This window comes from Drosophila takahashii, chromosome 3L (genome assembly GCF_030179915.1).
Source record: "Drosophila takahashii strain IR98-3 E-12201 chromosome 3L, DtakHiC1v2, whole genome shotgun sequence".
In the NCBI taxonomy this organism is placed as follows: Eukaryota; Metazoa; Arthropoda; class Insecta; order Diptera; family Drosophilidae; genus Drosophila; species Drosophila takahashii.
The window spans coordinates 4,013,645-4,026,201 of NC_091680.1; the positions used below are offsets into that span (position 1 = coordinate 4,013,645).

The 12,557-nt window shown below is 40.1% G+C and overlaps 2 protein-coding genes and 1 long non-coding RNA gene across 3 annotated transcripts; all 3 read left to right on the forward strand.

Annotated features, from left to right (window-relative positions):
* Positions 1-2,924: 2,924 nt before the first annotated feature.
* LOC108059891 (neprilysin-1-like) lies at positions 2,925-5,370 on the forward strand. The gene is made up of 2 exons (XM_017145355.3): positions 2,925-4,018; positions 4,127-5,370. Exons 1-2 carry the CDS (start codon positions 2,972-2,974, stop codon positions 5,021-5,023), a joined length of 1,944 nt encoding a protein of 647 aa, XP_017000844.2. The 5' UTR covers positions 2,925-2,971; the 3' UTR covers positions 5,024-5,370.
* Positions 5,371-7,137: 1,767 nt separating this feature from the next.
* LOC138912896 (uncharacterized) lies at positions 7,138-7,655 on the forward strand. Its single transcript, XR_011418443.1, has 3 exons — positions 7,138-7,267; positions 7,333-7,527; positions 7,584-7,655. It is a non-coding gene; the product is annotated as an uncharacterized lncRNA (long non-coding RNA).
* A 2,050-nt stretch (positions 7,656-9,705) lies between these two features.
* Positions 9,706-12,136, forward strand: CPT2 (Carnitine palmitoyltransferase 2). Its single transcript, XM_017145450.3, has 3 exons — positions 9,706-10,905; positions 10,966-11,760; positions 11,835-12,136. Exons 1-3 carry the CDS (start codon positions 9,842-9,844, stop codon positions 11,977-11,979), a joined length of 2,004 nt encoding a protein of 667 aa, XP_017000939.2. The 5' UTR covers positions 9,706-9,841; the 3' UTR covers positions 11,980-12,136.
* The last annotated feature ends 421 nt before the right edge of the window (positions 12,137-12,557 follow it).

Here is a 12,557-nt window from a genome sequence, read left to right on the forward strand (position 1 = left end):
ATAAATTGAATGTTATTATTTACCTTGATCGTTGAAAAAAATATTTTATAATTATTTTTATTAAAAATATGGAATGAAGTGTAATGTTATACATTTTAATTAAATAATTAAACTGATAATATTTATCCCATTTGGAAGGTATAGTAACATTTTAGCTCTGAACATGGGCAAACCTTCAATTTTGGTCCTTCAAGCACCCCAAATTGCTCTTACTACACAACTTTTTCCACAGTGCAACCTACTACAGTGAGGCCTGAGTTATTGCCGCCATTTCTTGGGCCTGTCAACGCGGCCATTTGAGAGCCATAGCCATCTCCCAACTTCCATCTCCGATCCCGGGGCCATGTCAATGATTTGCTCGACTGGAATGCAGCATTTATGCTGAGCCATCTATGCAAATCTCTGTCTGCCCCAAGGACTGCTAAACCCATTTGCCATTTGCCATTGTCATCGTCATGGGACAAATGGAATTTTCCCTGTTAACTCTTCCATCTGGTCACCTTTTGCCTGTCGTTGCCTGATTTTTACGCCGTTGACAACCCGTCGAATGCGACTTATTCGCCACACCTTTCAGGTGCAGAAAATCAGGATAAAAAGTCACGCTGTGCGTGTTGGAATGGTCAACAGTTTTATTGTCCGGCAATGGACTCTTGAAACAAATGTTGATTTTCGTACGCAGAAAAAAAGGATTTTTAGAGGTTTTTATTTAAATGGGCCTTAGCATCTGGCGACGACAGTTGAAACTTTATGCCAACGTTCGTTGTTAATGAGTGTCGAGATTGTTTGCTTTTTTAACTTATTCAAGGGCCCTTGAATAGATTATATTATTAATAGCGAAAAGGGGGAAAATAGAGAAAATACGTTTCACAAAAAGAGTGTTTGCATTTGCGGCTAACGTTAAATTGTTTAAACACCTAAGTAAATTAAGTAAATAAATTAGATGAGATCGAAAAATTTATTTTATTTTTTATGTGTTTTGTTTGAAGGTTTTTCAACACAAAATGTACTTTAATAAAACGGTTCAGTAATTTATATGTCCATTATAATGTTCAATCATTGGTATAACTTGGTATATATTATAGAATATAAATATAGAACATACCTACCTACCTACATACCTACATAAAATACTTAAAATATATTGCTTATTTAATTTAATAATTTCATTTAATAATAGCAAATTAAGAACAATTTAAATTTAAATGAAATCAGGCCTTCCTGAATTAATAAATACCCCAAAAAAAAACCCCCAACCTTCTACCTTTCTACCCATTTGATTTAAAGCCGCAATGGGTCTTTAAAATCCGCTGGGCATTGGGAATGGCAATAGCAATAACAATAGCAATTACCCATCGATTTGTTCGATTTGAAGGTGCTCAAGTGCTTAAGCGTCCTTTCACCTTTTTCGGCAATGGCAAAGGCATCCGGCGATTTTGGTCCGTGAATAAACAGCGTTTTGTTTGCATTTGCGTGGCGTTTATTTGTTTGCCCGCTGTTGATGTCTGCTGGTTTTCGGGGCTGTGGATTTTCGGGGGGAGAGAAACGGGATCCTCGAAGGGGTCAGGCCATCCTGCAGACGTGGAGGGTCAAAGTCTCCTGCCGGTCACTGTTCCCAGGTGCGCCAAATAAATAAACGGCTTACTAAAATTACGGGGCTAAGAAAGAAATGAAAATTCGCATAAAATTTTTATTCGCTGTCGAATTTAACGATGTTTTCCCCCTTCGATTCATCTTTGCATTTTTGCAAAATAAAATCCACTGCCCCTCAATTCCTCAAATTAAGTAAAGTGGGTAAAGGGGAATTCCCCTTTTCCATTTAAATTTGCATAAGAGGCATCGGCGGATGCGGATGCGGACGCGGATGAGGATGCGGATGGCTTGCAGTGTAATTGGGCGAAGTGAAATTGCGTTAATATTTAACAAGCGAGCGAAAGTGCAAAAGCGAAGCGCATTAAATGGCGAAAAGGGAAAAGGGATACGGAAACGGAGTCCTTCGGGGCAAAGTGCGAAATTATGCGGAACTCAGGGAGATCCGCAACCCTTTGCTTTTGAAGCCCAATCCTCAAATGTAAGCCATAAGGTCAGACGAATGTGAAAGTGTCAGTGGAAATTTAATTTCACCTTAACGTCGAGCCGTGAAATGAATAGATTATGGACAATTTAGAATTTTATTTCCAAGGTGGGATTTTAAGAATGATTATTGTGAACTTGATTTTAAACGATTTTTATGCTGAACTCAAAAAGGAATTAATAGATTTAAGGAAACATGGATCATTGCATCATTGCATAAATTGCAGTTTAAAGGTCATTATAGACATTAATATTATTTAGTGTTACATAAATACCACATTCTTACGCAACATCTATATATTATTCACAGCGCGTATTAAAGATTACATTTTCGTAGTGTTGTTGCTTTAAGTCAAATGAGTGCCAACCCCACAAAGGCGATTAGTATACGAGTACCAAATTTAATCAGCTAACCTCCAAGTTTGTTTGTTTTGAAAGCAAAGATCACAGAATTTTGATTATTTATACCCTTTAATCGTAGAAAATTCAAAAAGTTTTCGGGCTAAAGACTTAAGCTTACGCATACTTACACAATTTAATATGATAATTAAATACCTAAATGTTATTTACAGAACTAAAAAATTGCAAAGTACCAAAAAATATATGCATATTGAATTCAAAAATTCCTATTGCATACTTAAATTAAATTTAAAAAAAAAAATAATTTTCAATATAGCACATATTTACTTGAATGGTTTCAATAGAAGGAAGAAAATATTAAATATTTAAATTTAGATTACGATTTACTAGGGTATCCCGCTGTCGATAATAAGAAAACTATCGTATCTGGGCAAGGCTTTCCAATAAATATAAATATGCTTTGCCTTTTCCCTTAGTTGACAGTACCAAATCGCGTTCTTAATCGAGCAGTTGTCTATTAATTCCGTAAAAGTTGATAAAGATGGGATTATTTAAGAACATTTTTCCAAGTTCGATTGGACTGCAGACCTACTTGCTTATACTAACTTTTACCCTTAGCGGTGCAAGGGAACGGAAAGTAATCATTAATTGCCAACGTGATGACATAACTTGCCATGCGAATCTCATGAAGTCGACCATGAACTTTAGTGTTTCACCGTGTGACAATTTCTTCGAGTATGCTTGTGGTAATCACCGGAACCTCGAACCGAACCGATACTCCGTTTCAGACAACTTATTCGCGTCGAACTTCGCACTGGATGAGATCACGAAGGATTTAGTCGAAAGGATGGATCTGGCGGAGTCACTAAATGTGTCCAGGGAACTAAGGTTGGCCCAACGATTCTATAATGCCTGCCTAGAAGCTGATCTCCATCACTTTCCTGCCTCTGATCCCAATTACCTGAGGATCATTCGCTCGATCGGTGGTTTTCCCGCCGTCGATGGTGCCGCCTGGAATGCCTCCAATTTCAGCTGGGTGAACATGAGCGCCTATCTCTCTCTTTACGGGGCGAGGGGCCTGTTCGTTGAGGCACCAGTTAATGGAATTAAACCCTATTTGGAGCCGGATAATCTGGGCTTTGACTTCTTCGTTCAATTGGACAACGTTAAGAAGCACTTCTCCCGCGCCCACAAAGTCAACAAGGAGCGCATGCGCGGCTACCTAAGATCCTTTAACCTGAAAGAGGATAAAATCGCAGAGGTGATCGACGGTGTTTTTTTATTCTGGCATGAGGCACTAGTGGCCAGTGAAATAACCAATAATTCCGCCTCTGGGAACTTTGACTTAGACAATTATTATAAGATAGCCTGGAAGACCGAAGAAGGAAACCCATGGGCCACCAGCTACAACTTTTCGGAATTAGACAAGGTGTGTGCCCGGCATCCGGAAGCTGTGGCCAATTACCTCGCCATGCGGCTACTGTACACATTCGACGCCAAACTGAAGGATATTACGTACCAACGGGATTATTGCGCTTCGAGGATACGGACCACCATGCCGGACCTCTTCACCAAACTCTATTATGCGGTAAGCCTCGTTAACCGTTTACAAATATTTTAAAAGTAGTAGGGATGTCGGAAAATATATATTTTTGGAAGAAGCTCTCTAAACCATTTAAATATTGTATGCTTACAGGAGCACTTACCGGATGAAAAAGGGCTGCAAGTGTCTGAGGTCTTTCTGAATATATTCAAAAGCCAGAAAAAGTTTGTGGAGAAAGTCGAATGGTTGGACTCGGATACTCGTCAGAAGTTACTAGAAGAGAAAAATCATGCTCAGTTTAACTTCCACCAAAAAAACGATACCTCACTTGACGATCGTCTGAATCAAGAGATTCTACGCCTAGAAGTGGTCGACGATGATTACCCGCGGACCAATATCAATTGGCAGCGCCTCAAAATCGAGATCGGTAGAATGTCCGAATTTAGCTACATCAATTCGCAGGAGCAGCCATATGGGTTGATGGTGTCACATTCCGGAGATACTCGTAATGCAACACTTTATCTCTTTCCCCTCGCCCTTCATCCACCAGTTTACCTAAATCCTTGGGCGCGCTCCCTGAAATTCGGAACCTTTGGTTTTTGGCTTGGCGCCCTTCTCACGCAATCCGTGTTCATTAGATCGTGGGGAGCAAAACTGGATCCGCTTTATAAGGAGCGTAGCGAGTGCCAAGTGGATCAGTATCACAATAAAAACCTGAGAACGAAGGATCTACGCCATTTGCGACTATTTATCAACAACGGCGGATTGCGGCTGGCATTTCAGGCCCACCATAGCTACAGGGAGCAGCTTCTGCAGGATCAGGATCCTGGCCAGAATATCACCAGTCCAGATGAGATGCCAGGCCTCGATCTGTCGCCGGATCAGCTCTTCTTTCTGGGATACACCCAGATGTTTTGTATCTCCAAAAAGAAGGAGGCCAAGTACTGGGCTCTGGATGCCCTGTCCAACAACGAGGATTTCCACAAAGCCTTCAACTGTCCCGTGGGCAGTGGCATGCGTCCTACGGCCAAAACTTGCGGCCTTTGGTAATCTGTCCTTATTGGCGCCTGTATATATGGAATTTTAGGAACCTGGAATAGAATATAAATTAAATAAGTAAACCAAACAAAAAAACCTCTTAACGAGGCAAAGTGTCGTGACGATCGCATCTGTCTAACAAAAGTTCTGATTTGCCTTTTTGTCACAAATAAAAACACAAACATTTTAAGATCGGGGGGTACATAAATTCAAGCACGTGTGTTCCGAGACTCTTATCGCTTGGGAAAAAAGCTCGAAATAAAACTCATCAGAGACCCGCGGCCCTTTCGTAAGAGTTTTCTTCAATCTGATTTCACATCTGTGTCCCCTCCCCTCCACAACCATAATTATAATAATTTTAAGAACTTCTAAAAAGTTTTCATTTTATTCAATAAAATAAAAATCATTAAAAACACTGTGTTACAAAATTAATCCTTTGTTTATTTATCTTGATGGATGGCTTAAAATCAAATCGCCTTTACCTATACTCAGCACTCGGGTTTATTTTTTAACTGACAATAATTATATTTTGTTTGCTATATAGTCATTAGATCCATCATCGATGTGCACCCCTGCTTTGATATTTTGGTTTTCATTCTGATTATCTGCAAGCTGTAATATTGATGCGAATTCAACTTGGACTAAGTGCTTATCAATAATAACATAGTTCCTATTAAAGTTGAAGAAGTAAATAAGGTTACGCTTTTTGTGAAAATTGAGATATTTGTTGTTTCGCGTTTTTGAAATGGTAATCACAAAAAATACACACAATGGGAATTAATCCCTGAAGAATGTTATGGGGCCTAATTAATGTAAATTTATTGAATTCCAAAATGTATTTTGTACAATAAATCTTTACTAACGATCACAATGGGAATACTTCTATCGGCTAAATTAATTTTTGTCGATCTTGAAATATTGCACAAAAAAAAAATTATTGTTCAAATTGGCCGATTTATTTAATGGACACATGGACATGGTATCTAAACGTTAGAGTTTGTATGAGTAACTATTAAAAAAGGTACAATAAAAGGTGGACCCAATACATACATAACTAACTGTTTTTTTTTGTATATTATAATAACAATTAGTTCATCCTGTACCTGTGAATGTGGGCTGTACTTATCTTAAAGTAGTTAAAGACTACATAAAATTATTCATAAATAAATCGAATATCCCCTGAAGTAAAGTCTTTTTTCTGTCTGTATTCGACAAATATTAGTTATGATTTATATATAATATGTTATAGTTATTATTTATAACTATTTATACTTTATTTTAATTTATATATTTTTTTTTGTGTGTGGGCTTCAAATAAAAGCTATGTATATACTGTTCGTTATAAACGGTAGAGGGTCATTTGAGTTTTGCCTTTCAGTGTAGCAAATTGTATTTCAAAAATGAAATTTTTTAATTACGGTATGGTTTTAATTTAAATTAATTTAAAGTGGGAAGCTAAAGCTGATTTAAGAATGTTTAGCTAAATAACCTATGGATCCTAACTTTCCCATCTTTTTCTCTTCTTCCAGTCTTTGTAATTTCGCTGATATGTTACATCCTTACCATCGCCGTTTATCTTTATGTAAGGAAGCTACGAAATACGCTCGGCAAGTGCATTGTAAGCTGCCTTTCCAGCATCGTCATTTGGCAGACCATCTGTTTTTTCGGAACTAATAAACTTCCATGGGTCAGTGGTTAGTATATCGAATTTAATTGGTGCTTTAAACAAATATTTTTTCTTCTGGTAATACAATTGTATTTAATTCTTTGCAGCAAATATTATTATTCTTTGTTTTATGTTTGCGCACTTTCTCTGGCTCTCAGTTATTAGCTTTCATTTATGGAAAGTATTTAAGTCACTCAATTGCGAGGAACCCCGTTCTCAGTTCATGTTCTACAGTATCTTCGTCTGGTTTACGACTGCCATCTTCCCTGGAGGCTGTTCGTTGTTATGGCTTTTGGAAGTCGATGGTGACTTTTGGCAAGCTATAGGTAATTTTACAGAAAATAAGTAAATAGTATTAACTATACATTTATATTTTCCACTATCTAAGTTTACTGTAAGAAAGCTAATTTGAATTTTCCGTTAACAGAGACATTATTATTTTTATTGTCATTATTAACGTTACTGATTTCGGGATTCTTCAATGTGATTATGTTCATCCTGACGATCACTCACATTCTGAAAGTAAAGAGAGAGATATTGAAGTTTCGGCAAAATGAAGAGGCAACCTGCCTAAGTTTTGACATTGAGACGTAAGTTATATTTATTTTAAAATTTGGTAACCAAGATTTGTACTAATAATGCGTATTAAACATAGTTATCTTCATTGTATTCGAATCCTTTTTGTGATGGGATTAACTTGGTCACTGCTTATAATTTCATTTCTTCAGATCTCATTTAGTTATATAGAAACAATACTTGATATTCTCCTCTATTTAAATAGTGGCTATGGTATTTTCGTCTTTGTACTCCTTATTTTAAAACGGAGCACCATTAAGCTTCTCATGGATAGGTAAGTATCTAATAGTTAAGTCAAATCTTTGACTAGCCTAATTCCTGTTCTTTCAGCATTCGGGGAAGACCAAAAAGGCAATTTGCCGCAGCTCGGAGAACGGCAAACCCGGCATAACGATAGCTTACCTCTTCAAAGATTAAAATACCTAAAAAATAAAGAAGCACGTTTACTTTAAGGTAGGGGAGAGTGGGGGAATTTCGTCAGCATTTTTTCAAAGCTATTTTTTGTCCATCTTGAGACACGTTATCATATTTCTATTTTTATTGTTGAATGCGGTTAGCACCAAGCTTTAAAATGTGACATTCCCCTATTTTTTTAATTACCTTGGTGATTTATAAAAAAATAAAATGTAAAACCAATATACTGGGGCAATCTCGCCACACAGGGGGGTAAAATCACCACACCACCGGGGCAATTTCGTCACCTGAAAAATGTAGGGAGTTTAACGCCTGTAAATATGCTACACTGATTAAGCATACCATTTTTGTTGACGTCCTATATTTGTTGCTGCTGCTGGTAGTCTGTTCGTTAGCCAGCTCGTCAAATATAAAAATATGTATTTAAAATAGGTGCGACTTTACCCTTAGCGTAGGGTGGCGAAATTTCCCCAGACAGTACTTTTTTAGAAATAATTATTTTTCTTCCGAAATAAGGCGCGAAGTTAAAAATCACTGACGCAGAAATGCACATTATAGCACTGTGTATTATATAAAAAATCGTGTATCTTATTCCTTTTGAATTGTGGCATACAGAAACAATTTCGTCGAGAACTAAATGTAGCTTTTGAACTGTTAAAACACATTTAATATTATAGCTTAATTATCCTGGCCTTCTGTGCAAAACAAATGCATTGGTTGTGTCTGGCCGTCTTGGAGGACTAAAACAAAAAAATTATATATTTTTACGACTTATGGATTCCGAGATATTGCAGGTGACGAAATTGCCCCTGTGACGAAATTCCCCCACTCTCCCCTAACTATTAAAATTCAAAGTTGCTATCAGATTGCAACATTTTGGAAAAAATTAAAGAGTATGGCAAAAAAAACGAATTTATTTTTTAATTTCCTCTAGCACAGCAAAGCGTGTGCACGATCAATCCAGGTTATGTCCTCTGGGAATACTGATATCAGTTTATTTCTCTGCTGTGAGTCTTGAAACACTGGGCCTCAGATCAAAGCTATTTGTTCTGTGAAATAACTACAGTCAAGTTTTGCCATCAAGTGTAGTAGGTTGTATGTTTAAAATGGACGGATCTTTTTTTTTGATCGGTACAGTTCTTACTAAAATTGGCAACTAAGATATTTTGCATTTGAAAAAAGACCGAAATTTTACATTTCAAACTTTAAAAATCCTTAAAAAAAAACTGTTCCACCGAAAAAAAAATTAGTCGTATATTTGTGATCTAGGGGTCCAACACTAACAGAATTTGCCATCAATTGCTGGGGAGCACACCAAGAATATTATTTTGTTTATATTTGCTAAGTTATGCTTTAGGAAGAGTATTTAAAAAAAATGAAAATAAAGAGAGAACTGAAAAGATTTTAGCAACGGGAAGAGACAACAACGACCTGCCTCAATTTCGATACTCAAACGTAAGATCAATTATTTGATTCCATAACCAAGAATAATCCCTTATCCGTTTTCCAAACATAGTTTTGCAATCTTTTTGCGAATGTCTGTCATGATGGGCGTGTCTTGGATTGTTGAAGCAATCCTTTTCTTTATTGATTTTACACAAATCGAACTAGGGAATTTAGCTAAATTCTCCTGGCATTTCCATTTCTATATAAGTATTTTAGTTTTTATTCTGCTTATCTGTAAGCGTAGCACCATAAAACTGCTAATGAAAAGGTAAGTTCTATGTGACTGAAGTAAACATTCAAGTAACCTAATAAATGTTTAGCAGCATTCTAGAAAGTCGGAATAAGTGGTGCATTCGTGCTCAGAGGATGGAAGACCTGGCTTAAGTATACATACATACGTATAGATTCTGAAGCGGATTCCTTTGATGTTTTTTCATTAGATATTTAAGGGAATATGAAATATTTTCAACAATTTCAATCCTAACGATTCTTGAATATTTTGGCGTCAATGGAAACTCACCTAAAATACCGAAAAATGAAAATACCGCGCATGTCTATCGATAACGGCGATCAGCTGTGATCATCGGTGGCGAACAGCTGATGTGGCTCGAATCGTTCGCGAATTTCTAAGTTGTTGTTGCACTTTCTGTTTTTGGACTTTGTAACGTCGCCTCTCGAGTTTAAATAACAATAGTTAGCGAATCTAAAAAGCCATCGAGTGGAGAGCCATGTTCCGGACCCGGGTGCACCGCAATCTGTCGTGGATTTCGACGAATTCCTCGCGAACGACGACGACCCACGGGCAGCACTACCAGTATCTGCAGTGTTCCAAGCTGCCGACGCTGTATTTCCAGCGCTCCCTGCCCAGATTGCCCATTCCGCTGCTGGAGAACAGCTGTCGGCGCTTCCTGGAGGCCACCCGGCCGCTCCTCTCGCCGGCGGAGCAGGCGGCAACCCGGGAAACGGTAGAGCAGTTCCGCCAGGGAATCGGCATGGAATTGCACTCGAAGCTGAAGAACCACGATGCGGAGAACAAGCACACCAGCTACATATCGCAGCCCTGGTTCGACATGTACCTGGCCGACCGGGCTCCCCTGCCCCTCAACTACAATCCCCTGCTGGTGATGAAGAGCGATGCGCGGCCGGAGTACCAAAACCAGGTGGTGAGGGCCACCAATTTGATCATCAGTTCGCTGCGCTTTTGGCGCTCTCTGCAATCGGATCTCCTGGAGCCGGAGGTCTATCACATGAACGCCAAGAAGAGCGACACGCCCAGCTACCGCAGGTGGATGAAGGTGGCCCCCAAAGCCTTTGCCACCTACGCTTCGTATGCCTTTAAGGCGTTCCCCTTGGACATGAGCCAGTACAACCGGCTGTTTGGCACCTCCAGGATTCCCAGGATTGACAAGGACGAACTGGTTCAGTCGCCCGACGCCAAGCATATCGTGGTCATGCGACGTGGTCACTTGTACGCCGTAAATGTCCTGGATTCCAGTGGCTACATTGAGAGTCCCAGTGTGATTTTAGGTAGACTGAGAGCTGTTCTGAAGTTGGATGCAGATCGGGAGGCAGCCAGTGTTCCACTGGGAGTCCTGACCTCCGGACAGCGCGATGATTGGGCCAAAAGCCGCCAGCAGTTTGTCAGTAATCCCAGGAATGCCGATCTCCTCCAGAGCGAGGTGGATGCGGCTCTCTTTTGCGTTTGTCTGGATGGCGAGGAGGATGGTGTGTTTGATGAAAACAAGCAGGAGCCTCTCCTCAAGCATCTGCTGGCGGGAAAGGCGCAGAATCGGTGGGTTATTTTGATTTACTATATATTTCTGATTCATTCAACGTTTTTCCTAACAACCAGTTGGTTTGACAAGTCCATTTCCCTGCTCATCAGCGCCGATGGCACCACGGCCATCAACTTTGAGCACTCGTGGGGCGATGGCGTGGCTGTGCTGCGCTACTTCAACGAGCTCTACAAGGACACCCTGAAGCAGCCCTTTGTTTCCACCGAGACGGTGCATACACCCGCCGAAGGGGATTACGCGAATGTGCGACCCATCAACTTTGAGTTCGACGAGGCAACCAAAGCGGCGGTTGCCGAGGCCTATAAGAAAAACGAAGACATTGTCAACAGTCTGGATATGAATGTCCTCAAGTATCCGCACATGAACAAGCCCACCTGCAAGCAGTATGGCCTGAGTCCCGACTCCATCATCCAGCTGTCCTTCCAGCTGGCCTATCGCCAGGCCCACGGCGGCTACGTGGGCAGCTACGAGTCGTGCAGCACCTCCGCCTTCCGGCATGGACGCACCGAAACGATGCGTCCCTGCACGCAGGCCACGCGCGACTTTTGCGAGGCCATTCTGCAGCCGGAGCGGAGCAAACCGACGGCCGGCGAGCTGCGCGGAATGATCGACAAGTGCAGCCAGGTGCATGGCCAGCTCACCAAGGAGGCGGCCATGGGCCAGGGCTTCGATCGGCATCTGTTTGCCCTGCGGCACACGGCCCAAAAGGAGGGAATACCCCTACCCGATCTCTACGAGACTGAGGCTTACAGGCGCATTAATAACAACATCATCAGTACCTCAACCCTGGGATCCGATGCCCTGCTAGCGGGCTCCTTCGGTCCGGTGGTCAGGAATGGCTTCGGAATTGGGTAGGTCTCGGTTTAGAGATGCATTCAAGTTTCCCCCGACAAATTGTTCAATTGATAACCTATTTATCTTTCAGCTATTCGATTCAGAACGATTTTGCCGGGGCCATTGTAACCACGTACAAAAACCAGGCCGATGGGAAGGTGTTCATCGACAGTCTGGAATCGGCATTTGATAAAATTTGCGCTGTCATCCAGCAGAGCGGCAGTAGCAAGAAGTAGAAGAGAACCCAGTCCCCCATGAATATGGCTTTAACGAAACGAAAGGAGATTTATTTTGATGCTTTTACACTGTAGCCCATGTGTCTGAATTGCAATATCTTATTCCTAGCTCTACAATTTATAGATTATACACTGAAAACATTCTACCCCATCTAAAGCATCTGCGTCGTTTGTGCTTTTATCCCGGCAGCTTTTATGGCTTTTGCGGCTGACGGGATAATAAATTGGCCAACATATTGTGGGGATGCAGCAGGCTTGACAATTGGAATTGAAAAAGAGAGAAATAATTTATTTATTTGTAAAACAAAGAAAATGGAAAAAGCATTAAAGTAAAGTAAGGGGATTTAAAAATTGGCTAGGAATTTCTTTTAAATTGTAAAGAAAAACCAATAATTTAGCATAAATACAGAAAAAAAGAATGTAATTCAAAGCATTTAGGTTACTTTGAGCCTACAATAATGTTTTCTTAGGGAAACAACTTTCTATCCTATGTTTTCCCAAGTAAAATCAACAAAAACCGAACCACTATTGAGTGAGTTCTCTTTCAACATATGTAAACTTTGACCTTCCATTGTCAC

Excerpts from the sequence above, each read along its gene's own strand:
- CPT2 (XM_017145450.3), top strand. The coding sequence starts at position 9,842 with ATGTTCCGGACCCGGGTGCACCGCAATCTGTCGTGGATTTCGACGAAT. Across the intron at positions 10,906-10,965 it reads GCGGGAAAGGCGCAGAATCG|TTGGTTTGACAAGTCCATTT; the intron begins GTGGGTTATTTT and ends CCTAACAACCAG. Across the intron at positions 11,761-11,834 it reads AGGAATGGCTTCGGAATTGG|CTATTCGATTCAGAACGATT; the intron begins GTAGGTCTCGGT and ends TTTATCTTTCAG.
- LOC108059891 (XM_017145355.3), top strand. The coding sequence starts at position 2,972 with ATGGGATTATTTAAGAACATTTTTCCAAGTTCGATTGGACTGCAGACC. Across the intron at positions 4,019-4,126 it reads TCACCAAACTCTATTATGCG|GAGCACTTACCGGATGAAAA; the intron begins GTAAGCCTCGTT and ends GTATGCTTACAG.